At 58.2% G+C, this 26,507-nt stretch overlaps 1 protein-coding gene and 1 long non-coding RNA gene across 7 annotated transcripts; one reads left to right on the plus strand and one right to left on the minus strand.

The window, feature by feature from the left end:
- Positions 1–1,017: 1,017 nt before the first annotated feature.
- On the minus strand, positions 1,018–4,217 carry LOC115640512. Of its 5 annotated transcripts, none has more exons than XR_003997887.1 (4): positions 4,113–4,217; positions 3,715–4,043; positions 2,721–2,815; positions 1,018–2,155 (listed from the first exon to the last, which is right to left on the minus strand). It is a non-coding gene; the product is annotated as an uncharacterized LOC115640512 (long non-coding RNA). The 5 variants fall into 5 exon arrangements; XR_003997886.1 differs by having other exon boundaries at positions 3,715–4,047; XR_003997888.1 differs by having other exon boundaries at positions 3,819–4,212.
- Positions 4,218–4,553: 336 nt separating this feature from the next.
- On the plus strand, positions 4,554–26,381 carry USF2 (upstream transcription factor 2, c-fos interacting). 2 transcript variants are annotated; one of them, XM_030543277.1, is made up of 10 exons: positions 4,554–4,680; positions 13,707–13,753; positions 14,056–14,171; positions 14,343–14,462; positions 17,282–17,435; positions 18,985–19,072; positions 19,975–20,033; positions 21,563–21,657; positions 23,951–24,079; positions 24,584–26,377. In XM_030543277.1, the coding sequence occupies exons 1-10, from the start codon at positions 4,628–4,630 to the stop codon at positions 24,671–24,673; spliced, it is 951 nt and encodes a 316-aa protein (XP_030399137.1). In that variant the 5' UTR covers positions 4,554–4,627; the 3' UTR covers positions 24,674–26,377. The 2 variants fall into 2 exon arrangements, with proteins under 2 accessions (XP_030399137.1, XP_030399136.1); XM_030543276.1 differs by lacking the exon at positions 4,554–4,680 and adding an exon at positions 13,125–13,315 and having other exon boundaries at positions 24,584–26,381.
- The last annotated feature ends 126 nt before the right edge of the window (positions 26,382–26,507 follow it).

The following is a 26,507-nucleotide window of genomic DNA, read 5'->3' on the forward strand; positions in this document are numbered from 1 at the left end:
GCTGGTCTCCTTTCCCGGTTTGCTCTCGCGTTCCCGGAACCCCCCTTGAAGCCGCCCAACAGCGCTGCAGTGTGGCCACATCTAACACCACTTGCAGCGCTGGTTGCTGTAAGTGTGGCCACTCTGCAGCGCTGGCCCTATACAGCTGTACTAATACAGCTGTAACAACCAGCGCTGCAAAATTTTAGATGTAGACATGGCCTTAGACAGATTAACGAACAACCTCTACTGCCAAGGCTGGAGGAGAGCAGATGGCTTGACAGCTCCAGGAGGAGGGGAGGCTCCACCCCACTGTCAAACAACTGTCCTTTGCCACGATGCCTTCACAAGCCTTGCCAATGCGTGGGCAGCTGAGACCCTGCTCACCACACCCATTTCTCCCACCCGTACCCAGCGGTGGTCCTGGACTGGAAGCTTTTGAGGGCAGGGACTGGGTGGGTAGGAGGGTCTAGTGGTTTGAGCAGCGAGGGGCCTTGGAGACAGGATTCCTGGGTTCTAGCCCCACATGAGGCTAGTATCTAGTGGACAACCTTGGGGGCTGGGAATCAGGACACCTGGGTTCTGTTCGGCAGCAGAGGGAACTCTAGTGGTTACAATGGCAAGCCTGGGACGGAGTGGCACTGTTTGGGCTTTTTGAGTCAGTGGGTGCCCCCAGTGCTCCCCTTAAAAGTGGCCCCCCCAGCACAGGAGCATGGTGCATCAGCTGAGCTGTTGGTCCAATCCAGCCTGGCAGGGAGGATACCAGGGCAGATGGGCCCATGGCTCTGAGCTGATGCATGGCCCAATCTTCTGCCATTAACTCCTGCGTAGGTGGATGGGGAGACACCCCAACCCATGCTGACCCCCAGAGTGCCCTCTGCAGGGGGAAATGTGCCACTGATCCCTCAGTTCAAAGGGCCGTGATACTTTGAGCTGAAGGGCTGAGGCCCAGATCTCCAGTGCCTTAACCGCCTGCCCCAGACCTGGGAGAGGTGTCGAAAAGCACATTTAGCACAGTGATCACTGACCCGCAGCTTGTCAGGTATAAATAGCCACGTTTATCACCCTGGCGAACAGGAAACAATTGCTCCACAGAGATATTTGATTTCTTCTGTTTTCTTTTAAATGAGCAAATGCAGTGGCTGTTGGAAAGTATTAATATCGCATATTGCAAACAGGGAAACATACTAGTTGATCAGAAGTACTGGGCTTAAGAGCCCAGGACAGAATCTTTAACACGGGGCCAGCACAGGGCAAAACTGTTACTGCTTATATATTGCTGGAAACCCCAGCTGAAGTCAGGACCCTCTTGTGCCAGGCGCTGCCCAGACACAGCGAGAGACAGGCCCTGCCCTGGCTGAAATCAGGGCCCTGTTGTGCCAGGCGCTGCCCAGACACACAGTGAGAGGCCCTCTCCAAAGAGCTTACAATCTGTCTAGACAAAGGCAAAATTATTCTCAATTTAGAGAGGGGGAAACTAAGGCACAAATGAGGTGACTCAAACCCAGAACACCTAAGTCCCAGTCACAAGGCAATCTTCCCCTGTAATTGCCTGCCTGACCTGGGATGAGACAGATCATCAGTCTCAACCTCTTCAATCATTGGCCTCTCAGCTGAGAGCAACCACAAGGGGTCACTGGGGAAAGCTGGCCTGGTGGCAGAAGTGGGGATCAATTCCTGGCTCTACGACTCCCTGTGTGAGCCTGGCAAAACACAGCATCTTTTTGCCTCAGTTTCCCCACCTATAAAAGTGGGCTAGTATTTCCCCACCTCACAGGAGGCAGGATAAATTAAGAAAATGTTTTGATGATGCAGCCACAAAAATTGTAAATCACCTGCACGTTCAAAATTCAGCTTCAGACAATCCAACCGCAGAAGGGACCATTCCATCATTTAGTCTAACCACCTTGTAACCCAGACCAGTGAGGTCCCCCTGCACTGCGTCCAATAACATCTCGCAAGGCATCCAGGCTTGATTGGAAGCCAAGGAGAGGAGTAACCAGCACTTCCTTGGGCAGTTTTGTCTCAATGGTTAATCACCCTCACAGAGAAAAATCGGTGCCTTGTTTCCAGCTGGAATTTGTCTGGCTTTTAACGTTCAGCCACTGGTTCTTGTTATGCTGGGGGTTTGCAGCCACCTAAGTTGTTAGATCATCTTCTTTGTTTCCAAAGGGATCTGAAAAGCAGGATGGGAACAAGAATCTGTTGGGAGCTGGTTTGCAAATATGTCCTGGAAGAATCAAACCATTTGAGCTGGGTGGTTTGCTTGGAAAGGTAGGGAGGGCTGGGAGCTCTTGTGGGTAAATCTGTAATAGGGACCTTGTACAGATGATGTTAACACAGTAAAGTGGAAGGCCTGGTCCACACTACGCTGTTTAACCGATTTTAACAGTGTTAAATCGATTTAACGCTGCACCCGTCCACACTATGCTGCTCTTTATATCGATTTAAAGGGCTCTTTAAATCGATTTCTGTACTCCTAGAAAACAAGAGGACTAATGCTAAAATCGATATTACTATATCGATTTAGGGTTAGTGTGGACGCAAATCAACGTTATTGGCCACATTCTTTTACAGTAGCTACCCACAGTGCACCGCTCCAGAAATCGACGCTAGCCTCGGACCACAGACGCACACCACAGAATTAATGTGCCTAGTGTGGATGCGCACAATCGACTTTATAATATGTTTTATAAAATCGGTTTAAGCTAATTCGAATTTATCCTGTAGTGTAGACGTACCCGAAGAGACACAGCCATTTAGGACAGGAAGTGAAGACAGCTTGATCCAGGAGGCTTTGGAGAAGTAGGATGGATTAATTCATGCTGAAGTTTAGCTGGAGAGGCAGAGCGAAGAGAAGAAAAAGTATCCCAAAGTGTGGCTCCACAACACTCCCACACCATGCTGGGGCATCCAGCCCAGTTCGGACTGCCCGGGGAGAGCTCCCACCCCCTGCAGCACAGCGCCCCACCAGTGCCACGTTGGAGCACTGGAGCCAGCCCTGACTGCCAGGGGAGACCCCCATCCCACTCACAGTAGCACAGCACCCCCTAGCCCTGAGGCATCGGGGCCAGCACTGACTGTCCTGGGAGAGCCACACCCTGCCCTCTGCAGCACAGCACAGCACCCCCTGGCACCACACTGGGGTCAAACCTGACCGCCAGGGCACAGCCGCGTTGCCAGGTGCAGCGCGACAGGCCCAGGGCCTGGGTGCTGCATGCCCGGGTGGGGGCAAAGCCCGGCGAAACACGCACCGGGGCGGGTCACGCTTCCAGCAGCAGCCGCCAGCCCGCTTGAGCGATCGCGCAGGTGCGGGAGGGGGCAGGTTGTGAGCCCTCGATCCCGCGTGGGTCTCTCCCGCCGCCACCCTGTTGCAAGGTTCCATCCCTGCCCTCCCGACACCACTAGACTGTCGCAGGGTTCCACTGGGGGCTCCCAACGACCCACGCCCCCCCCCCGCCAGGTCTGCCACGGATCGTCGCAACCTTCTGTCTCCTCATTCCGCCCCTGCTGTAACGTTCCACCCCCAACGTTCCTTCCGCCCTCCACCCCCACCCCGCAACGTTCTATTCCCGCCCCCCCCGATTGTCTCAACGTTCCATCGGGGTTCCCGACGTTCCATGCCCCCCAGCGGGTTCCCAATGTCCCCAGCCTCCCTCCCGCCCCTCGGCCAACGTTCTGTCCCCCTCCCCCCACCGCGTTCACCGCCGCCACGTTCCATCGGGGGCTCCCAACCTTTCATCCACCGCCCCCCCATCCACCCCGGCCGGCGGCAACGTCCGATCCGGGGCTCCCCAGCAGCGCCCCATCCGCTCCCGATCTCGAGCTGCGCTGGCCACCTTCCAGCTCGCCCGTCGCAACGTTCTGTCCCCTCCCTCGAGATCGCTGCAACGCTCCATCTGCTGGGGAGCGGGGGGGTCCCCAACCTCCCTTCCGCCCCCTCCCTCGAGATCGCTGCAACGCTCCATCTGCTGGGGAGCGGGGGGGTCCCCAACCTCCCTGCCGCCCCCTCCCTCGAGATCGCTGCAACGTTCCATCTGCTGGGGAGCGGGGGGGTCCCCAACCTCCCTTCCGCCCCCTCCCTCGAGATCGCTGCAACGCTCCATCTGCTGGGGAGAGGGGGGGTCCCCAACCTCCCTGCCGGCCGCCACGTTCGGCCCGGCGGCTCCCCAAGGCTCCGTCCGCTTGCAACGTTCCACCCCTCCCCCCGCGCTCTCCTTCCCTCCCCCCGACCGTCGCAACGTTCTGTCCCCTCCCCCACCCTCCTGCCCGGATTGTTGCAACGTTCCATCCGCTGCTGCCGCCGCCGCCCGCGACGCTTCCCCGGGGTGCAGGCCGCGCTCGCTCGGCGGCTCCCCCCTCACGTGTCCCGGGCTCCCAGCTGGGGAAGAGGGGGAAGGGGAGGGGGGGAGAGGATCGCGCTCGCTTTCCTCCTCACATGACCCGAGTGTTTGTCCCCGTGATCAGCGCCTCGGCTCCCGTGTCTCCTCCGCGTCCCCTCTGCCTCCATCCGGCGTGAGATTTAAACTCACCCGCCCCCCTTCCTCTCCCTCTTCTCCTTCCCTCCCCCCCGCCCCGGCCTGGTGCTGAGGGGCCTCCCCACCCCTCTCCTTCCCCCTTTCCCCTTCCCCCTCCCCCCTCTCCCCCCATGGACATGCTGGATCCCGGCCTGGACACAGCCACCGCCTCCGCTGCTCCCAGGTAAGGGGAAGACGGGAGGGAATTCCCCACCCCTTTCCTGGGGGGCCTGATTCCTTCCCACCCCCTCGCGGGGCCTGCGGAGGGGCAGGGTGGGGGAGGGGAGGGAGCCAGCCATGATCCTCCTGCAGCTGCAGCGGCGCGGAGAGGGGGAGCACAAAATGGAGGCCGAGGCAGAGAGAGAAGGAGGGGAAAAGGGGGTGGGGGGCAGAAGGCGGGGGGCTGGGAGCCCAAGAGGCTGGAGTCGGGGCTGGGAGAGAAGGAAAGGGGGAGGGGCCTTGAGTGGCTGGTGGGGAGGGATGGGGGCTGTCACCTGGGGGAGGGGAAGAGATGGGGCAGGGAGTTGGGGGTCCTCTGGTCTGGGGGGCAGGTCGTGTTCGGAAAGATGAGGGGGCTGTGAGGGGGGGAAAGGCGGGGAAGGGATCCTGGAGCTGGGGTGTGGGGGAGACAGACAAAGGGGGTCAGAGCGAGCTGGTGTCAGGAGGGGGATGGGTGGGTTCGGGGGCCATATGGGAGGGAGCTGGGGGTGCGATCGGAGTGGGTTTGTGTTGGGGCGGTAGACTCAGGAGTGGGGGCTGGGGTGAGCTGGTGACAGGACTGAGTGGGGCACAGACAGGGCCTGGGATATCCCAAGTCACGGGGGGTGAGTCAAGAAGAGGGGAGCACAGGGGTCTGAGAGAGCTGGGGGGGTAGGGAGCTCAAGGGGTCTGTGAGCTAAGCGATTGGTGTCACGGGGAGGTGGGAGGGGGCAGAGGGGAGGACTGGGGAAGTGGGTCAGGGAGGGAGAGGGCTCTTGTTAGCGCTGGGGGGTAGAAGTGCGGTGGGGGTGGGATTGCAGGGGAGCTGAGCAGGGGGAGTTCACCCCACCCAGTAATTAGATCCCAGGATTCCCCACCCCTGGCTGTAGATGACGTGGGGGGGGGAGCACTGTGGCGGGGAGTGGGGTGTGGATGTAGATGAGGGGGGGCCCTGGATGGTGCAGTGGCCGAAAGAGACTGCAGAAGCTCAGGGGTACTTGATGTCCAGGAGGAAGAAGTGGGGGGCCTGCAAGGGAGACACGTGTGGGGGGGGGAGGAGGCTGATATGCTGGAAGTGGGAGAGGGTGCGGTTAGGGGGCATCTTCTGGTGATCCTCTGTGCCAAGGGGAGTGGGGTGGGAGGCATTAGGAGGGGGAGGAGCAGAGATTAAAAAAAGGAGGGGAGGGAAGGGGATGGGGCAGGAAGGATTCTAGGATCCACCTGAGTTGGGGGATATGGGAGGTCGGGGGGGGGCAGCAGGGAGCCCCCTGCAGTGCAGGGGGAGGCAGACCAGGGTCCTCATGGAGGGGAGGGAGTTGGGAGGTTGGAGCTATGTATCCGTGTCCTGTAGTTAGGGGCAGCCCAGGGACAGGAGGGTATTGCTATGAGTGTGCGGGGGGGCAGTGACGGGGGGGGGGGTACACTCTGGGCCAGCTCAATGGAGTCCAGTGGAGTGATGGCCCATTAAACTGGGGTCTGGCCCCACTGACTCGGGGGGAGCGACGGCCCATTGACCCCAGCTGGGGTCTGGCCCCAGTGACTCTTGGGGGCGGGGAGGGCTGTGGCCAATTGACCCCAGCTGGGGTCTGGCCCCACTGACTCCGAGGGAGCGACGGCCCATTGACCCCAGCTGGGGTCTGGCCCCAGTGACTCTTGGGGGTGGGGAGGGCTGTGGCCGATTGACCCCAGCTGGGATCTGGCCCCATTGACCCCAGTGGAGCTGTGGCCCACTGACTTGGGGGAGCTGTGGCTGACCAGGTAGGGGTCTGCCCCTGTATCTGGCGGACTGTGAAAGGGTCATTCACACCTTGAGGGGTCTGCGTGGTGTTGCCTGTGATCTGTGTCCATGTCTGACACCCCCCCTCTGGGGATGAAGGGCAGAGCCCATCCTGGGTGTCAGAGCTCCAGGGCGCAACTTCTCTGGTTTTAACCCTTCTCTGGACCCCCCTGCCCACCCCCCAGCCACTCCCCCCTCCTTCCTGGCCCTATACGGTAGCTGATAAAGTTCTCCAGGAGGAGGAGGGTGTCGGTAGCTGGGAGGACAAGCCAGGGGGCATCTGGGAGGAAAGTTGGGTTAATATTCTCCAGAGCCAGGGACATTACTGGCCCTGAGGGAGTGGGTGCCCCACATGGGATCTGCTCCCTCTCCTGTGGCCCCCCCCCCCCCCGCTCCCCTGAGAGCCTCCCACACTCACTCTTTTCTGCCCCCTCCTGCCTTAGGGGGCAGAGAGGAGCCAGTGGCAGGGCAGCCCTGCTCAACAGCTGGGGGGGCGGGACCAGCAGCTGAACAGCTGATTGGCAGCCGGCCCCAGGGCCAGCAGAGCAGCCGCCCTGTGGGTGCTGAGGCCCCCTGTTTTTTCTCTGGGGGTGGTTGAGCCCCTGAGCACTCACAGAGTCAGCGCCTGTGGTGGGAGCTGGGCTGTAGCCCTGGGGATAATCCCTAGCTCTCGCCTGGCACTTCCCACCCGTGACCTCAGAGCACTTTGCACAGGATGTCAGTGTCCTCCCCGTTTCACAGATGGCACAACGAAGGCCCAGGGAGGTGAACGGAGACTCCCTGGGGTGGGATCCGCCTTTGGTGGAAATGAGGCGAGGCTGCGGTGGGCGACTCTGCTCTCGTGATCGCTGGCAAGGCGAGAACTCGGGGCGAGGGCCTGGGCACTGTTAAAGCCGTTGAGTGGCACCTCCTCTGCCCGAGTGGCTGGCAAAGGTTTTGGTGCTGCAGAGTCTGGTCGTCTTGGAGACCCTCGGGAAAAGATTTCACGTTGGGAGGCGAAATGACATAGTGTTGAATGATGCTGACCCCCAGTGAGGTGCTAGGGGGCGCTGTGCTGCAGGGAGTGGGTGGGGGCACTTTCCCCTGGCAGGCAGGGCTGGCCCCAATGCCCCAGGCTGGCACTAGGGGGCGCTGTGCTGCAGGGGCAGGGTGGGGGCACTTTCCCCTGGCAGGCAGGGCTGACCCCCAATGCCCCAGGTGGCACTAGGGGGCGCTGTGCTGCAGGGGCAGGGGGGGGGCTCTCCCCTGGCAGGCAGGGCTGGCCCCAATGCCTCAGGGTGGCACTAGGGGGCGCTGTGATGCACAGGGCAGGGTGGGGGCTTTCCCCTGGCAGGCAGGGCTGGCCCCAATGCCTCAGGGTGGCACTAGGGGGCGCTGTGCTGCAGGGGGCAGGGTGGGGGCTCTCCCCTGGCAGGCAGGGCTGACCCCGAATGCCCCAGGTGGCACTAAGGGGCGCTGTGCTGCAGGGGCAGGGTGGGGGCTCTCCCCTGGCAGGCAGGGCTGGCCCCAATGCCTCAAGGTGGCACTAGGGGGCGCTGTGATGCACAGGGCAGGGTGGGGGCTCTCCCCTGGCAGGCAGGGCTGACCCCCAATGCCCCAGGTGGCACTAGGGGGCGCTGTGCTGCAGGGGGCCGGGTGGGGGTATCCCCTGGCAGTCCAGGCTGGCCCCGGTGCCCCTGGGTGGCACTAGGGGGCGCTGTGCTGCAGGGAGCAGGGTGGGGACTCTCCCCTGGCAGGCAGGGCTGGCCGCAATGCCCCACGGAAGCACTGGGGGGCGCTGTGCTGCAGGGGGCGAGATGCTGACACATCTGGCTGTTGTCAGAGTAGAGGGGTCTCTGCGGCTGGAACTAACTGCGTCCAGAAGTGAATAGGTCCCAGAGCCTGGTAACGGTGCCGCTCCAGGGCCCAGCTGGCAGCACTGGACGCTGTGGAGATGGGGGTTGTCCCCACCACGGCAGCTTGAATTAACCCTGCTAGTGGTCAAGTCCATGGTTACTGAAGCAGCCAGGCCCTGCCCCAGCTGAGAACAAAACCCTGTCATGCCGGGCACTGCCCAGACACAGACAGAGCCAGGCTCTGCCCCAGCTGGGATCAGGGACCTGTTGTGCCAGGCGCTGCCCAGACACAGACAGAGCCAGGCTCTGCCTAGTTGAGATCAGGGCCCCGTCGTGCCGGGAGCTGCCCAGACACAGCCAGAGCCAGGCCCTGCCTAGTTGAGATCAGGGCCCCGTCGTGCCGGGAGCTGCCCAGACACAGCCAGAGCCAGGCCCTGCCGCAGCTGAGATCAGGGCCCCGTCGTGCCGGGCGCTGCCCAGACACAGCCAGAGCCAGGCTCTGCCCCAGCTGAGATCAGGGCCCCGTTGTGCCGGGCGCTGCCCAGACACAGCCAGAGCCAGGCTCTGCCCCAGCTGGGATCAGGGACCTGTTGTGCCAGGCGCTGCCCAGACACAGCCAGAGCCAGGCCCTGCCGCAGCTGAGATCAGGGCCCCGTCGTGCCAGGCGCTGCCCAGACACAGCCAGAGCCAGGCCCTGCCGCAGCTGAGATCAGGGCCCCGTCATGCCGGGCGCTGCCCAGACACAGCCAGAGCCAGGCCCTGCCCCAGCTGAGATCAGGGCCCCGTCGTGCCCGGCGCTGCCCAGACACAGCCAGAGCCAGGCCCTGCCGCAGCTGAGATCAGGGCCCCATTGTGCCGGGCGCTGCCCAGACACAGCCAGAGCCAGGCTCTGCCCCAGCTGGGATCAGGGACCTGTTGTGCCAGGCGCTGCCCAGACACAGCCAGAGCCAGGCCCTGCCGCAGCTGGGATCAGGGACCTGTTGTGCCAGGCGCTGCCCAGACACAGCCAGAGCCAGGCCCTGCCGCAGCTGAGATCAGGGCCCCATTGTGCCGGGCGCTGCCCAGACACAGCCAGAGCCAGGCTCTGCCCCAGCTGAGATCAGGGCCCCGTCGTGCCAGGCGCTGCCCGGACACAGCCAGAGCCAGGCTCTGCCCCAGCTGGGATCAGGGACCTGTTGTGCCAGGCGCTGCCCGGACACAGCCAGAGCCAGGCTCTGCCCCAGCTGAGATCAGGGCCCGTTGTGCCGGGTGCTGCCCAGACACAGCCAGAGCCAGGCCCTGCCCCAGCTGGGATCAGGGACCTGTTGTGCCAGGTGCTGCCCAGACACAGCCAGAGCCAGGCCCTGCCCCAGCTGGGATCAGGGCCCCGTCGTGCCGGGCGCTGCCCAGACACAGCCAGAGCCAGGCTCTGCCCCAGCTGGGATCAGGGACCTGTTGTGCCAGGCGCTGCCCAGACACAGCCAGAGCCAGGCCCTGCCGCAGCTGGGATCAGGGACCTGTTGTGCCAGGCGCTGCCCAGACACAGCCAGAGCCAGGCCCTGCCCCAGCTGGGATTAGGGCCCGTCGTGCCGGGCGCTGCCCAGACACAGCCAAAGCCAGGCCCTGCCCCAGCTGAGAACAGGGCCCGTTGTGCCAGGCGCTGCCCAGACACAGTGAGAGCCAGGCTCTGCCCCAGCTGAGATCAGGGCCCGTCGTGCCGGGCGCTGCCCAGACACAGCCAGAGCCAGGCCCTGCCCCAGCTGAGATCAGGGCCCTGTCGTGCTGGGCGCTGCCCAGACACAGCCAGAGCCAGGCCCTGCCCCAGCTGAGATCAGGGCCCTGTCGTGCTGGGCGCTGCCCAGACACAGCCAGAGCCAGGCCCTGCCCCAGCTGAGATCAGGGCCCCGTCGTGCCGGGCGCTGCCCAGACACAGCCAGAGCCAGGCTCTGCCCCAGCTGGGATCAGGGACCTGTTGTGCCGGGCGCTGCCCAGACACAGCCAGAGCCAGGCCCTGCCGCAGCTGAGATCAGGGCCCCGTCATGCCGGGCGCTGCCCAGACACAGCCAGAGCCAGGCCCTGCCGCAGCTGAGATCAGGGCCCCGTCGTGCTGGGCGCTGCCCCAGCTGAGATTGGTTCTATTGTGCCGGGTGCTGCCTAGATGAGCAGACAGAGAGTTGCTGCCCAAAGAGCTCCTAATCTAAGGAGGGAAGCCTGGTGCATGATGGGAGATGTAGTCCAGCCTCTCCAGGAGAATGTGGTGCCTGAACTACAACTCTTATGAGGCCCTGCAATTGCATTTTCAAATAACACTATTTCAGGGTTCACCAACAAATTGACTTCTGGGGGAGCAGCCCCTTTTCTGGGTCTTGAGTCTCCTTTAGGCTCTAGTATTTGAGCCACTCTCAAATTTATCCTTCCAAGCCAGGAAGGTGTGTTCCCCATTCTGCCGATGGGAGGAAACTGAGGCACGGAGGTCTAAGGGAGCATGTCGCAGGCCTGGGAATGGGGTCTTAGCCCAGCACCTTAGCTCTGAAGCTGCCCTAAAAGGTTCCACCTGGGTGTCTGCGCTAAGTCGCTGGTGGATGAGGAAGGTGGCGTGTCTCACTGGCTCTGCCCAGGGGACTGTCCTTAGAGGGAAAGCCTCCAGGGACAGCGGTAGCTGCACTTCTTAGCAGTTCCTGCGCTGCCCAGGCTGCACAGGGAGGCCTGTGTGAGGGATTATTACTCCCTCGGGGAAGGAATCTGTTGGCGGGAGGGCATCAGAGGGGTGTTTATATTGCCCCCTAGTCCTATATGTCTGTGAAATAGCTCCGATCAGGCATAATCCCAGAATAACTCCGCAGATTTCCCCATGGCTTTTCGTCAATTTCAAGGCCAGGCGGGGCCATTCGACCATCAGATCTGAACTCCTGGGTAGCCCAGGCCAGGGAATATTGCCCAGGGCCCCCTGCACTGACCCTCATATTCACCCCACTTCCCCCTGAAATGCAGGAGATCAGAATCTGGCTCTTTTATGATTAGTATTATTTACAATAGGTTCTGTGTGTATCTTGTTCTCTGGTTTCTATCCCCGCCCCGTAGCCAGTCCTTACCAGCTGCAAGTGGATTGGAGTCAGCACTGTCTAGAGGGGAAAGGCCCGTGGCCAATTCCCTGCCTCACTCAGCCAGCCCCCCGGCTCTGGGGCCGGATGGGCGCTGAGGCACCAGCCTGTTCCTGGATCAGAGCCGGTGCCCAGACTTGCGTCCCGTCTGGGGCCCTTCTGCAGGCTGACCTGCAGCGTGCAGCGCATTTCAGAGCGTGATGCGTTCCACAAGGGCGTTAATCGGTGGGTAACGTCCCGTCCCCTCTTCGATCCTCTGTGGGGATGCAGCCAGGGGATCTGAAAGCGTAAGCGCCTTCCGAGTGACCGGAACAACCAGATCCAGCAGCGCAGAGGAATTCACTGACTCAAACCGCTGGGCCTGATCTAGCCACTGGGGAGTGACAGTCACTCATTTGCCAGGCTTACCAGGGCAAGAAATGTGGTTGTTACTTACTGGGGTGGGGGGAACCCCATGGTCACCAAGTCAGGAAAGACTCTACAAAAACAAAGCTTTAAATACAGTGTGTACAAATTGTGGGCCCATGGTAGCACTAGGCAGCCACATCGCCACGCACCCTCCCATTACCCTCACCTGATCATTGTGGCCCTGTGTTGGAAAGGGGGTGGGTGGTCTGGTGGTGTTTCATGGCTAGGAGGCACACAAGAAACTGTTGGGGTGGAAAGGAAATTGACCGACGGTGTGAGCGGCTGTGTAAGTCTCCCTGCAGCCTGTGCCCTCCCCATCCAGGCGGGAGCGTCTCTGGGCAGTTGCATACCACGCTGGCATCCAGATCGGGCGTGGGCCTTATCTCTCTCTGCCAGCGGGGTGGATTAGATTTCAACCCGTTCTGGTACCTCCCGGCATGAAACCCTGTTTCAGAAAGCAGCTGTCTGAGCCTTCTTCTGTGGGAAAGCTGAGGAGAGTAAGTCGCCGCATGCATTGTAGCGAGACTCTACTGGGAAATATCTGGGTTGAATTTCAGGACCCTTTGTTTATGGTAGGACCGACAGGGACTGTTGTCAGTCACTGTGCAGACGCACTGTGAGAGACAGTCCCTGCCTCAGCTAACCACTAGGCACCACTCCCCTCCCAGCGCTGGGGATAGAACCCAGGAGTCCTGGCTCCCAGCCCCCCTGCTCTAGCCACTAGACCCCACTCCCCTCCCAAAGCCAGGGACAGAACCCAGCTGTCCTGGCTCCCAGCCCTCCTCCCTCCCCCGCAACCCAGCCCAACCTACTAGACCCTACTCCCCTCCCAGGGCTGAGGACAGAACCCAGGAGTCCTGGTTTCCAGGAGTCCAGGTCTGGATCCGTCTCACCTCTCCCTCTGTCTCCCCCAATCTCAGCTGGGGCAGGGAGTCTGTTAGAGCAGGATTCAGACCCAGCTCCCACTCCAGTTCCTCAGACATCAGATCTTCCTGCTTTCTCCCTCCTTTGAGATGGTAGCAAGTGCTGGCAAAAGAGATCAGGCAAAACTGAGCTGGCCAGAAATGCTGCTGCTTCTGGGGTGAGGCGCTTCAATAGCTCATAGCAACGCTGCAGAGTGTGGGACAGGAAAACAAGGGGAATCCTGTAGCAGATTAAAATTTAAGGGGGAGGATGTTGGGGAATTAATAGCTCTTTCCAGTAGGCCTTGTGTCCTTGGAGAGTGAGGGTCTTCTCCAGCAGTGAACTGGGTGTAGGGAAGGAGGTTAAAACATTGTCAGCTGGTCCTGGGCGGTGTTGGGTTTCTGTGATACCTGGCAGGTTGGTGGCATTGGTTGTCTGGTGTATGTTACCCCCCTGGCAGAATTCTGCCCGGTCTTCACATGCTGAGGGGCTGAGATCCACATCGCATGGCAAACGGTCACAAAGCAAATTACAGCGTCTTCTAGCAAGAGTGGCTACATGGGGGTTCTCGTCCACCTGGCGTCCCCTTGGAGAGCAGGGAAAGGGAAGTGGAGTCTGGTGGGTTAGAGCAGGGGGGCTGGGAGCCAGGACTCCTGGGTTCTGTCTCTGGCGGGTGAGTGGGGGCTGGTGGGTTAGAGCCGGGGGCTGGGAGCCAGGACTCCCGGGTTCTGTCTCTGGTGGGTGAGTGGGGGCTGGTGGTTTAGAGCAGGGGGAGCGGGCTGGGAGCCAGGACTCCTGGGTCCTATCCCTGGCTAGGCGAGGGGAGTGGGGGCTGGTGGGTTAGAGCCGGGGTCTGGGAGTCAGGACTCCTGGGTTCTGTCTCTGGCTGGTGGGTTAGAGCAGGGGGAGCGGGTGGGAGCCAGGACTCCTGGGTTCTATCCCCAGCTCTGGACACTAGTGCACCGGCCGAAGCGACTCATGCTGGGTGTTGTCTCCTTCTGTCTTCCAGCCACGAGAAAGGACAAGAAGTTGAAGAAGGAGTCGAGCTGCAGGAAGGTGAGACGAGGCAGGGAGCCCTGTAGCCAGCCAGGTGCTGCATCGGTGGGAGCTTGGAGCTCCTGCTTGGTCCGTTTAAGCCTGCGGGGTGGGACTTGTGCAACCCTGACATCCTCCCCTGCTCTAACCACTAGACCCTGCTCCCCTCCCAGAGCTGGGGGTAGAACCCAGGAGTTCTGGCTCTCAGCCTCCCCCGCCCCGCTCTGACACCATGGGTCAAGCTCCCTCCCCAGAGCCAGGGTATGTACCCTCCCCCTCCCTCGATGGGATCCCGTGAGTGACTGATCTCTCCTGGCTGCCAGGGGACGTCACGAACGCGGATGAGCAGACAGCAGTGGCTATTGCTAGTGTCCAGCAAGCAGCCTTCACAGACCACAATATCCAGTACCAGTTCCGCACAGAGAACAATGGAGGACAGGTGAGAGGCGCTGGGGGGCGCTGTGCTGCAGGGGGCGGGGTGGGGGCTCCCCCAGGCAGTCAGGGCTGACCCTGATGCCCCAGCGTGGCTCTAGGAGGCGCTGTGCTCTCTGTGGGTTCTGTTCACATTTCTCTATCCCAAAGGATCTTTCCTCTCTCCCTCTCCTCACAGGTGACATACAGAGTGGTCCAGGTGACAGACAGTCAGCTGGATGGACAGACGGACGCGACGGGAGCTGTCAGCGTGGTCTCGACAGCAGCCTTCGCCGGGGGCCAGCAGGCTGTCGCTCAGGTGGGGGCCGGGCTGCACCTGCTTTCTAACCAGGGACTCGGGGAGTGAACAATAGCTGGCCCATCCAGTGTGTTCTTCCTCCATAGGTCTCCAGGGGCTTTGCAAAGGAGCCCAGTATCCCCGGCCCCAGTGGAGTGATTGGGGAAACTGAGGCACAGATCGGTGAGGTGACTTGCCATGGGGGTCACCCAGAAGGCCTGTGGCAGGGCCAGAAATGGAGCTCTGGAGTCCTGAGACTCAGTCCAGTGGCCTCCCCTGTGCTGCCTCTTTTGGAGAGGCTCAGATCGCTCGTGCGGAGCTAATTACAAATCACAGTTGCAAGAGTGCACGGTATTCGGTGTATTACGGTCGCGTCCATGGGCCCAGCTGGGATCGGGGCCCCGGGGTGCCGGGCGCTGCCCAGACACAGAGCGAGAGACAGTCCCTGCCATGAGGAGTTCAGTCCCCATCCGAATGATGCAGCAGACCTGGGAATGGAACCCTAGTGTCCTGTGTCCTCAACCGGCACTTCTGCACCATCTCAGGGAGAGGGACACGGACACACACACACTCTCTCTCTCTCTCTCTCTCTCTCTCTCATTATTTTTAGCTTGACGTTGCGGGGGCATCTTTGTTCTCCGTGACCGGGCCCTCGCTCGGATTTGGTCAGGGCTGGGCTGTCTCATGCGGTTGTGGCTGCACCAGGCAGCAAATCAAGGCACCTTTCTAATGCTGTCTGCGTTGTCAGCTGCTTGGGACAGGGGCCGTCTGTTCTTTGTACAGCGCCTGGCACCGGGGTTCTCACCCAGTAGTGGGGCTCATGATAATCCCGGCCTTCGCCCCCATCTAATGCCTGCTCTTTGGGTCCAGCTGCGGAGGCGGCCGGAGCCCCTCTGCTGTGGGTGGGAAGGGAGAGCTGGTCACTGCCTCGCTCCGTAGTGTCTCCGGCAGCCCCTCCTCTTGGGCAATCCTCCTCCCCCCCGGCTCTGCAGCTAGCTTCTCCTTTTTAATCTGCCCTTCCCCAGGGCACCCAGGCTCTGCCGCTACACCTAAGCGGCATGGGTGGGATGGGGGCGTCCCCCCATCGCAAGCCTGTAAAAGGCAGTCTGGCCTGTTGGGCAGAGCGCTGGATCGTTCCCGGCTTGGTGTGCCGTGTATCAGTGGCCAAATGGCGGCGCTCTGTGCCTCGGTTTCCCCACCTGTGACATGAGGCTAATGGCGCTGGTCGCCTGCAGGCAGCGTTCCCACACGGAGAGCTCGAGCGCTAGAGAAGAGCTCGGGGTACGATGATGCTGGTTATTTGTTGTCTAACGTAAAGTGACCCCTTGTCGTTTTTTTTCTGAAAGCCTTAAAAAGTTGGGTCTTGGCCTATGTAAGCAGCGACGTGTGTGACCCTATAGCGAGCGTAACAAAGAACGTGGGTCCCGCTCCCAAGCTGCAGGGCTGGGCCCTGGAGAGCAGCCGCTCTGGGAAGGACCCAGGAGTCCTGGGTCCTTCGACGGCCCATGAGCGCCCCGGGCGATGGTGTGCTTCAGAGGGCGAGCATGCCCCTCGTCTGGGGAATCTGGGGAAGAGTGAGTGGGAGCCGGGAGGTGGAGTCCCCCTCTGGATACAGCGTGGGGGACACCATGGCTGGAGATTGCGCCCAGCTCTGGGGAGGTGCACGTCAAACAGGACATCAGAGGGGGTCAGAGAAGAGCGACGGGGACGATCCAAGGGCTGGAAAACCTGCGGCAGGAGCTCGGTCTGTGGAATTTCTCCAGAGACGGCTCAGGGGGGACTCGATCCTGGTCAGTCAGCGTCTCCCTGAGAAGAGATTTCGGGGAGCAGAGGGCTGGTTAGCTCAGCCGGGACAGGCAGAGCAGGAGCTGGTGGGTGAAGCCGGATTAATTCAGGCTGGAAATGGGGGGCAGATTTTTTTAACCGAGAAAGAATTAACCCTTCGCATGACGTTCCCAAGGGACCTGGTGGAAACTTTATCGCCTGGATGTCTTGAAATCTAGATCTCTTTCTAAAAGACCCTCAGCTTCGGTCCGCTGGGCCAGCCCTGACAGCCAGTGGAGAGCCCCCATCCCCTGGACCACAACACCCCCCAGTGCCACCCTGGGAAATCGGGGCCAGCCTTGCCTGCCAGGGGAGACCCCCCACCCCCTGGACCACAACACCCCCTAGTGACACCCTGGGGCATCGGCACCAGCCCTGCCTGCCAGGGGAGAGCCCCTACCCCCCCCCCGGAGCACAGCGCCCCCTAGTGCCAGCCTGGGGAATCGGCACTTTGCCCTGCCTGCCAGGGGAGAGCCCCTACCCTGCCCCCTGGAACACAGCACCCCCTAGTGCCGCCCTGGGGCATTGGGGCCAGCCCTGCCTGCCAGGGGAGAGCCCCCACCCCGCCCCCTGGACCAAAACACCCCCTAGTGACACCCTGGGGCATCGGCACTAGCCCTGCCTGCCAGGGGAGACCCCCTCCCTACCCCCTGGATCACAGCGCCCCTTCTGGCTTCCCCACGTCTCGCAGGCTGGATCTTATTGACCACACTGGGGCAGAAGAGGGTCTGGGCTTCAGGGCAGTGATCTCCAGCGGGCGGTGGGGTCAGGAGGAAATCTATCCGAGGGCAGGTAGTTCCATCATTGACCATTAGCGGGTGCCTTTGTCCGAAGCAGCTGGTTCTGGCCAGTGCTGGAGACAGGACTCCAGGCTAGATGGGCTCGTTAGTCTGCTCAGAAGGTGGGGAAGGATATCGGGCTAGGCCCCATTCCCCTCTAAGAGCCAGGGATAGAACCCAGGAGTCCGGACTCGCTCCCCTCCCCCACTTTAACCAGTGCGGTCTTCTCTCCCTCAGGCTGTGATCCAGAACCCGTTCAGCAATGGCGGAAGCCCGGCTGCAGACGCAGTCAGCGGGGAGGCTCGTTTCGCGTATTTCCCCGCCTCCACGGTGGGGGATGCCACGGCCGTGTCAGTTCAGACCACGGATCAGTCGTTGGCACAGGCTGGAGGTGAGGGGGCCCCCCCCAGCCCCTGGTTTCACCCAGGCTAGCGAACCTTGAGTGGGGGGTGGGAAGGGAGGCTGGGTCTGATTGCACCTAAGACTCAGGCCTTCTCTACCCTGCAGCTGGGCGCGCGGCTTGGTCGTTCCTATTTCCGGGGAGGTAAAGTCACACCTTTCCGGGGGAGGTTTGGCTGCTCTGATTCAGGGCTGGCGCTGCATCATCCGCAAAGCATGCTGGGAAGATGGCTTGGCTGACCTGGAATATCTCAGCCCTGCTTTATATAAAGGGAAGGTCTAAAAAGGGTTAGCAGAAGTGGGAAAGCATTTTGGGAGACAGAGGGGGATGGGTGTGGGGCTCTCTGGAGACCCACGCAGCATCGGTGCGTCAGTCAGACCCGGCAGCTCCCCCTTCTCCCAGTGACAGGCCCAGGCTCTTGGCGGACCCAGGCAGCGTCACTGTGTCTGTCACACTGGGGGCAGCTCCCCCACCCCCACTCTCAGCAGACTCAGGCAGCGTTGCTGCGTCACTCACACTCAGAGCAGCTCTTCTTCCCCCCCTCCCCCCCCGCGACGGGCTCAGGCTCTCAGCAGACTTAGGCAGCATTGCTGCATCAGTCACACTCAGAGCAGCTCCCTCTTCTCCCAGCGACGGGCTCAGGCTCTCGGCAAACTCAGGCAGGTGTCAGTTTCCCTCACTCACACTTTTCAGCTCCCCACACCCCAAGGATCAGAAACTCCTTTTCATGAATACTGAGGTTCTGCCTCAGTCATGTGAGTCCAGGAGCCCAATCCTGAACACGTGGCTAGAGCATCTCATCCTACATCCTTCATAAGAATTGCAGCAGGTATTTGTAGTGGGGGATTGGGCAGAACCACTTCCAGGCTGTATTCCCAGGTCTGCAAAGAACCACCCCGAAACAGGCCCGAGCCCCGACAATTTCCTCTTCCCCTTTAAATCCTCCGCAGCCCGACATGGAAAAGGTTGAGGTGACCCTGATCTAGTGAGTCTCCGGGGCACAGGGGCAGTGAAAGACTGAAATTTGGGCACCAGTGGCTCTTCCTGATTGATTCCCCCCCCCTGTTTAAATTATCAGCATCCTGGCAGAATAGCCTCATCGTCAGGCTGTTAATTCCCTCCTAGTTAATCCCTCATCTTGGCCGGTTCTGGGGAGCCTACCTTTCCCTTCCGTGACATAGAGGGCAGCTCAAGCCGAGCTGTTCATGTGTTCGGATCGAACATAGGCTGAGTCATTCAGAATGGAACCCAGGAGTTCTGCCTCCCAGCACCCCTGCTCTAACCACTAGACCCCACTCCCCTCCCAGCACTGGGGATAAAACCCAGGAGTCCTGGCTCCCAGCCCCCCCCAACCCACTAGGCCCCACTCCCCTCCCCTCCCAGAGCCTGGGATAGAACCCAGGAGTCCTGGCTCTTAGCCCCCCTCCACTAACCACCAGACCCTACTCCCCTCCCAGAGCTGGGGATAGAACCCAGGAGTCCTGCCTCCCACAAGTCCAGTTCTGGGTCTGCCTCTCAGCTCCCTCTGTCTCCCCGACAGGCCAGTTCTACGTGATGATGACGCCCCAAGACGTGTTGCAGACGGGGACGCAACGCACCATCGCTCCCCGCACCCACCCATACTCCCCGTACGTAGCCAGTGAAGTTGGGGTGTGGGGGGGTAGCTCCCAAAATCTCCCGTCCGCCTGCAACTTGCGCAGCTTCAGCTGCAGGGAGGGGTCCCCTATGTGGCTGGGATCTGGCTGCTGGGGGGGAGGGGTAGTGGATCACTGGAAGGGTCCCCAGCTCCCCTTCCTGTCCTGTCCACCTCTCTTTGCCCCTGGGATCCTGCCCGGCTTCCCTCTCCCCCAGCTGCTGCTCTGACCACCTCCCCCCAGCCTCCGGGGTTTCCCAGCTCCTTGCTGGGTACCAGCACCCGCCGCCTAGGTGTGCCCAGCAGATCTTCCCCCTCTCCGCCACCTACCCCGAGCAGCACCTCGCCAGGAGCCGGCCGGCCATGGGCAAACCCGCCTGGGCCTGGCGTCCCGCTGGGGGCGTCCGCCTCGCAGGGAGTTAGAAAACCCTGCAGAGGAGCCAGCCTGCGGCCAAGAGGGTTCGGTCCCAGGACTGAGTATGTGACCTGGGGCGGGCTCTCAGGAATGGGGGGGCTTGGAAAGGAGTCTAGACACTCAGAGGGAGACCGCTGCCCCCTGCTGGATGGAACTGGACTGTGTGTGTGTGTGTGTGTGTGTGTGTGTGTGTGTGCGTGTGTGTGCGCGCTTCCCCCTGCTGGATGGAACTGGACTCTGTGTGTGTGTGTGTGTGTGTGTGCGCGTGTGCACGTTCTGCCCCCTGCTGGATGCAACTGGACTGTGTGTACGCATGCATCCTGCCCCCTGCTGGATCTGCACGCCCTGAGTGTGAGGAGGGAGAGCGAAAGGTCAGTAGCTCAGGATGGCCTGAACTCAGCATGGGGGTTCGGTGTCAGGACAGAGATTTCTTTTTTTCCGCCCCTCTTGTAACACCTTCCTCTCTCTGGGTGCCACCCTAGGAAGATGGATGGGACGCGGACACCCCGCGATGAGAGGCGGCGAGCCCAGCACAACGAAGGTGGGTGGCAGGCTGAGATCCTGCTGGTCTTGGGTCCCGTCTCCAGCCCTGTGGCCCCATTTCACCCCACTGATCCTGGGGCTTCCGCCTCCCAAACACAACCGTTTGTGCCCTTGAGATCCCTGATAGGCTGAATGTGTCTGGCCAGGCCCCCGTCGCCCCCTGAAGCTACACACCCCCTTAGCTAAGTGTGTGAAAGGTCTCTTCTATTTTAATATAATCTTCAGGCCCTCAGGTCTGATGTCTCTGGCCAGCTGCTCTTCGTACCCCCGTGAAGCTTGCCCTGGGCAGCGCACTGGGTCTGCGAATTTCCATCCATCCTGGAAGTGCAAATGATGAGAGGGAACATGAAACTGACCAGTGTGTGCGGACAGAGAAGAAAACAAGGGGGAAATTCACTCTGCGCAGATCATCTCAGGGCTGGGATATCGGGGTTCTGAAAGGCTCTCAGAGGGGCGCCCACAACATGTATCTACCAAGGGGATCCAAGCCTGAACAGTCACGACTGGGGTCAGCAGATTGTTTTCTGTTAGAATGGGAGGGTTGATGGAAAACTCAGTTTTCCGTGCAACGGAACTGACAGTGAAAATTTTCTTCCTGCAGAAAATTCTGATTTTTACACCAAAAATTGTTGAGAGTCTGAAAACTGCAGTGGATTGGCCAAAAACTGAAATGTTGAATATCTAGATTCTGAAATGCAGAACTAGTCTGAAAACTGACTTTCCATCCAGCAAAAACTGTTGAGATGTTAAAAATTTTCATCCCTGGTCTGGCCAAAAAGCCAAAACATGCATGTGTTTTGCCATACAAATTTCTAAACTGCTGTTTAGGGGTCAATCTGGACCATTTTCTGTTTTAAACATTTTTTTAATATAAAAAATTTCAAAAGGAACTATTTAAATTCTTCCACTGGAAAGATTTTTTTCTACATTTTTGTTTTTTTTTAAACAAAATTTTGTCCAAATCAGTACAATTTCACAAAACATTTTAGGTTTGTTCAGAAAGGAAGTGTCCTGGCTTAGGTTGGCCTTTTTTTTTTCTTTTTTCCTACCAGTTGTACTAAAATTCCGCCTCATGCCTGCCAGCCTCTAAGTTGAGCTCTTTGGTCAGACTACATTTCCCATGATGCACTGTGGTGCCTGGTGCATTTTTGTCACAGAGTTGGTCTCCCTGGTGAGACTACATCTCCCATGATGCACCATGGGCATGCAACTACTATTATACATCATCTGACCAAGAGGGTAGACTGTGGTGCATTATGGGAGATGTAGTCCAGCCAGGGAGATGGCTCTGTGGGGTGATTTGGAGCAGAATGCACCCGGTCTACAACTCCCAGAAGGCCCTGCAACAGCTTCTCAGAATTTTGGCCAAAAACTCAATTTTTATTTTTAATTTTTTAATTTTCATCAACATTTTCTGGCCCCCTCTTCCGTTTTCCGATCAGCTCCAGTCCTGCTGCAACCTGCCCTGAGGCACCAGTTGGGGGCGCTGTGCATTAACCATGCGTGTTTCTCTTTCACCCCCCGTAGTGGAGAGGAGGAGGCGGGACAAAATTAACAACTGGATTGTCCAGCTATCAAAAATCATTCCAGACTGCAACACTGACAACAGCAAGACGGGCGCGGTGAGGGGCAGGGGCTGGGCCGGGAGGGTACAGCAGGACGGTGATATTGGGGAGGCGAGGGGGGCAGCTGGGACTGGAGTAGGCAGCTCCCTGTGTTGGGGGACACTGACACACAGACACAGCCACCAAGAACAAACTCCGTGGGGCAGCTCCCATCGGGCCATGAGGAAGTGAGGGGATGATGTTTTGAGTCTGCTTACTGGTTTGTTTATTGTAGGGAGGCTTAGAACCCTTGGGGGTGTCCACGCCCTAGCTTGGTGGTGTGGGGTAGGTTGATTGGTGCTCAGGTTATTGTAGAGTCTCTTGGGGTCAGGTCTCTGTGCGTGGTTTCTTATTGTAGGGTCTCCTGGAAGCGCTTGGTCTCCACAGACACTGGGTTTGTTGTTGTGTAGGGTCTCTTGGAGGATGCCACACTCACTGTTGCCGAGGCCGTGCGCTGCTTTTGTTTTTGTAGGGTCTCCTGGGAGTGTGGCAGGCGGGAGGAAGGATTACAGCCTGCCCCTTCCCATCTGCATGGGGTTGTACTGGTGCCCGGGTGGAGATCATGGGAAAACTCACTGTGGGCAATATCAGCCAGGGTGGATTTGATTTAAATCACTAGTCAGGAAGACTCGATTTAATCACGGATTTGTACATAAATTGGATTCTTGTTGGTTGTTATAACCTTAATACAGATTCTTCACAACTCAGAGGCAGATGTAGGTTTCATTTTTAGAAGGCACAACCTATGCATTTTTAAACCGTGGTCTATTTTGAAAACTTTTCAGGTGAGTTTCACAGCTATGTCAGAAAATGAATGAGTGTTTGGTTATTTCATTTACCAAAGATAATTGGAGCAGATATTTATGAAGTCACTGGGAGGTGAACGATCTCCAATTCAACAGGTTAATCATTAATATTGGAGGGTTTTCTTGCCAGGTTGTATTAGGGGGAGATCATCACCAGACAGACATTTAAATTGTTTTATTTAACTATTTCTCACCTCTATTTATTTTAAAAACATGTTTGCCATTAACAAGCATGTTACCTCTGGAGAGACAAATCCACAGTTGGAGAACTGCAAAACTAAGCCTCTCTGATGGCATCTTCTGGACTGAGCACTAAGTCCCATTGGGTAGATCAAAAGATTAATCTAAATAATCTATAAAGAAGCCCCTGGAACCTCACAAGATTGGGTCCCTAATCCATGAACTGTTGGAACGCATTTACAGAACTTTTCTTACACATTACACGAATATATTCTGTCACACTGTAGAATTAGAATTTAGAATCCCTATTCCATGGAGAGATCTTTGAGCTATAATGTATCTTAATTCAAACGATCTTTCGATAGCTTTTTTCCCTCAAAAAGCATTTTATCTAAAAAAAATCTGATTTAAATTAAAAAAAAATAGCTTTTTTTATCCACCCTGGTATGAGCAATCTGCTCAGCACATCCATCTCCCTGCCGAGGGGCCCTGGTGCATGTGAGAGACCCTACAATAACAAACCCAGGGTTCGCAGAGTCCCCTGGCCAGATCCTGCCATTGTGTTTGGAAGGTGGGGAAAGCAGATAAAAACCTCCCTGTGGGTTGTTCCTGGAGACCCCCAGAGCTCTCTGCCTTTGCTGCTGCTGCTCTTGGCCAGGGGATGGCAGGTCCCCTTTGCGGGGGGCTGATGTATATGGAGGGGAGATTGGTGAGGGGGCTGTTGGGTGGGGAGGGACATGAAGGTGGGGGGGGTCCTGGGGATCTTGGGGGAGTGGGGTTGGGGGATGGTGTTCCAAAGATATGGGGGTTATTGGAGGTGAGGCGGAAGATCCATGGGGGCACAATTGGAGGGGGGTTCCAGGGATGTGGTGGGAGATTTGGTGGAAGAGATCGGGGAGGGGCAGGTGAGTAGGAAGGAAGAATTCAGTGGGAAAGTGTTCCGGGGGGTGGAGTTCAGGGGGGCATGACTTGGGGGGTTCCAGGGAGATGATGGGAGATTTGGTGGAAGGGTCGGGGCGGGGGCATTGGGAGAGGAGCAGGCGAGTGGGAGAGGGGAATTCAGTGAGGAAGTTCAGGAGGGCATGACTGGGGAGATTCCGGGGGCGATTGGGCATGTGAAGGGGGTGCGTGTTGGAGGTTGCTCTGAGGTCCTGGGGTGGGATTTCCAGGGGACCTGGGGAAGTTGCAGGTGGTGGGTTTTAGGGGTAATCTGAGGGATTGGAGGGCACAACTGGGGTGGTGGGTGAGTGTTCAGTGATTTGGGGCATTGGGTCCAGTGCATTTTGTGCTGAAGGATTCCCCCATCCGTCTGTCCATCCGTGCAGAGCAAAGGTGGCATCCTGTCCAAGGCCTGCGACTACATCCGGGAGCTGCGCCAGACCAACCAGCGCATGCAGGAGACCTTCAAGGAGGCCGAACGGCTGCAGATGGACAATGAGCTGCTACGGCAACAGGTAGCCGGGGCGATACCCGCCCCCCCCATCTGTCTGTCTTTCCCCTTATATCCACCCCCGTCAATTCCCGCAAATGTAGCTTTCCATGCCAAAGCGTCCCAACGCTATGTTAACACAGGGGTCACTGAAGCTGCTTCTGGGGTGGGGCAGAGGGGCACAGCCACACATAACGCCGCCCGGGCTGGATCGCCTCACTCTGAGATGCAGCCACCTCTGGGGTGAGGCAGCTGTGTGCCACGTTCAGGGAGAATGTCGAACCCAGATGAAGCTGGAGCAGAAAGTTCTAGAGTCAGCATGATGAGAGTTTGACCAGGAAACCAGTATTAACATCTCTGATGCCGAGGAGTTGTCCCGAGATATTTAATGCCTTGAGGCCAGCCCTGCCTGCTAGGGGAGAGCCCTCACCCCACCCCCTGCAGCCCAGCGCCCCCTAGCATTGCATTGGGGCAGCCCTGATTGCCAGGGGAGAGCGTCTCACTCGTGGTTTCCCTCTCTCCTGCGCAGATCGAGGAGCTGAAGAATGAGAACGCCCTCCTCCGAGCACAGCTGCAGCAGCACGGCATCGAAACCGTGGGCGACACCCCGGGGCAGTAACTGTCTCTTCATCACCACCGCCTCCTCGTCACCGGATCTCCGCCCTTCCCCTGCCTCCTTCCATCCCTTCTGCCCTCTGTCTGGTGCAAAGAGACCTCCCCGTGTTAACGCCGCACAGCCAAACTCGACTTGGGGGAGTGCTGGGGTGGCAGCCACATGGCCGGCCCCCGCTTTGCCTGCCCCCTCTTCTGAGCCCTACCGGCCACTGGTTCCCTTCCCATCTGCCCCCTCCCCCCACGTAGGAAATATTAAGATTAAAGCAAACAAACTGCGTTTTTTATAGTAGGTTTTTAACACAGGATAGCAGCCCTCCCCCAGCCCAGCCATGGGTTCGAATCCTCCCCTTTCCGGCTTAAAAATTGTAGCATTACCGTGGCACTTCTCCATCCGATCCTACCGTTCAAGCCGCTGCCTGTCTCTCTCTCAGGCAGGTAGCTATACGGCCGAAGTCAGCGTTGGGGGGGGGTGTTTCTGTGGCGGCCCCCCCCCCATTTTGGACACTCAGCGGGGTTTATTTTTCCTCTGCTGGCCGTGAACCTCTGAAAAATTCCACCCCTGTGAAAATGTAGCAACTCAGGGGGCAGGAATGGGGCCATCCCAAATCACTCGCCCAGTTCGGCAAGTTCTAGCCAGCTGATGCGGCTCAGATTCGATTGAATCCCCTCGCGTCTCACCAGCTGAGCAGTTCAATTAAAACCTGTGTGGCCACCAAACCTTCCAAAGGTGGCTAGCGGGATGGTTGCTCACATTTTTTCCCCTGCCTGTCAAATCGCAGCTACCTTTTTCCAAGAGGTCTGATTTCCAGGGGGGGCTTTCGGAAAACCCTCTCACGGCATCTCCTGTCGGGCAGCCGGAAAAAGCAGAGACGCACAACATCGCTAGCCAGTTCTCTTCCTAAAACCGTGGCTGTCTCGTGTGTCCACTCGTCCGAACTGTTCTTCATCCCCTTTTCTCTTGTAATTATGTTTTGAGCAGAGAGAAGTCAGAGTGAAAACCCTAACAGCTTCCCTCGTTTATTTTAATTTTTTTTTTGTAATTAATCTGTATTTTATTTTTTAGTTCCAAATGCATTTGTATAGAGGTACGTTGTCTGTATGATAACTTGAGCCCGGAAAGTTGAATATTTACCAAGGTCGACTAAATGCTTGTTTTCTGTGGAGGGTTTTTTGCATATATATATATATATATACACACCTATATATAATTTTTAAAAAACAACAATTATTCAGTGGTCGATCTCACAATATTTGGGTCAGAATCCGGAGATCTCTTCAGTTCCCTTTTCTTGCGATCTTCAATTTGGCTTTATTTCTCTTCCCCAAGCACGATATTTCTTTCTTTGGCTTTTTGTTTTTTTTTTTGTTTTTGGTTTTTTTTTTTAAATAAGCATGGCTCTAAAAGAAACAAATACGCAAAAACCAACAAAAAAAATTGATAATAGCAAGCTTTTAGCTTTGGGTTTTTTTATATACCAGCAAAAAAAAAAAAAAAAAAAAGATACTTTCAGATGGAGTTGGAAATATTGGGTATCCTTTTCGTCCTGGTCCCCGTGGAACGTGAGTGAGCGAATCAAGGAAAGAAAAAATGGTGAATCAGATTTAAGGAAAAGAAAAGGAAAATGTGGCTTGAGTTGAATTGCAGAGTTTCAATGCTGGAAAGTAGCAAATTAATTCTGTTTATATATAAAAGAGGAAAAAACTGCACAGACATAATATTTGTATCAGGCCATTTCCTTGTGGTTTTACGGTGGGGGGGAGGCGATGGGATGGGGGTTGAGTTGGGTGGACCCAGATCTGAGAGGGGTGGGGGGCAGATGTGCAGAAGGATGTAGGCG

This window comes from Gopherus evgoodei, unplaced genomic scaffold (assembly GCF_007399415.2).
Source record: "Gopherus evgoodei ecotype Sinaloan lineage unplaced genomic scaffold, rGopEvg1_v1.p scaffold_31_arrow_ctg1, whole genome shotgun sequence".
In the NCBI taxonomy this organism is placed as follows: Eukaryota; Metazoa; Chordata; order Testudines; family Testudinidae; genus Gopherus; species Gopherus evgoodei.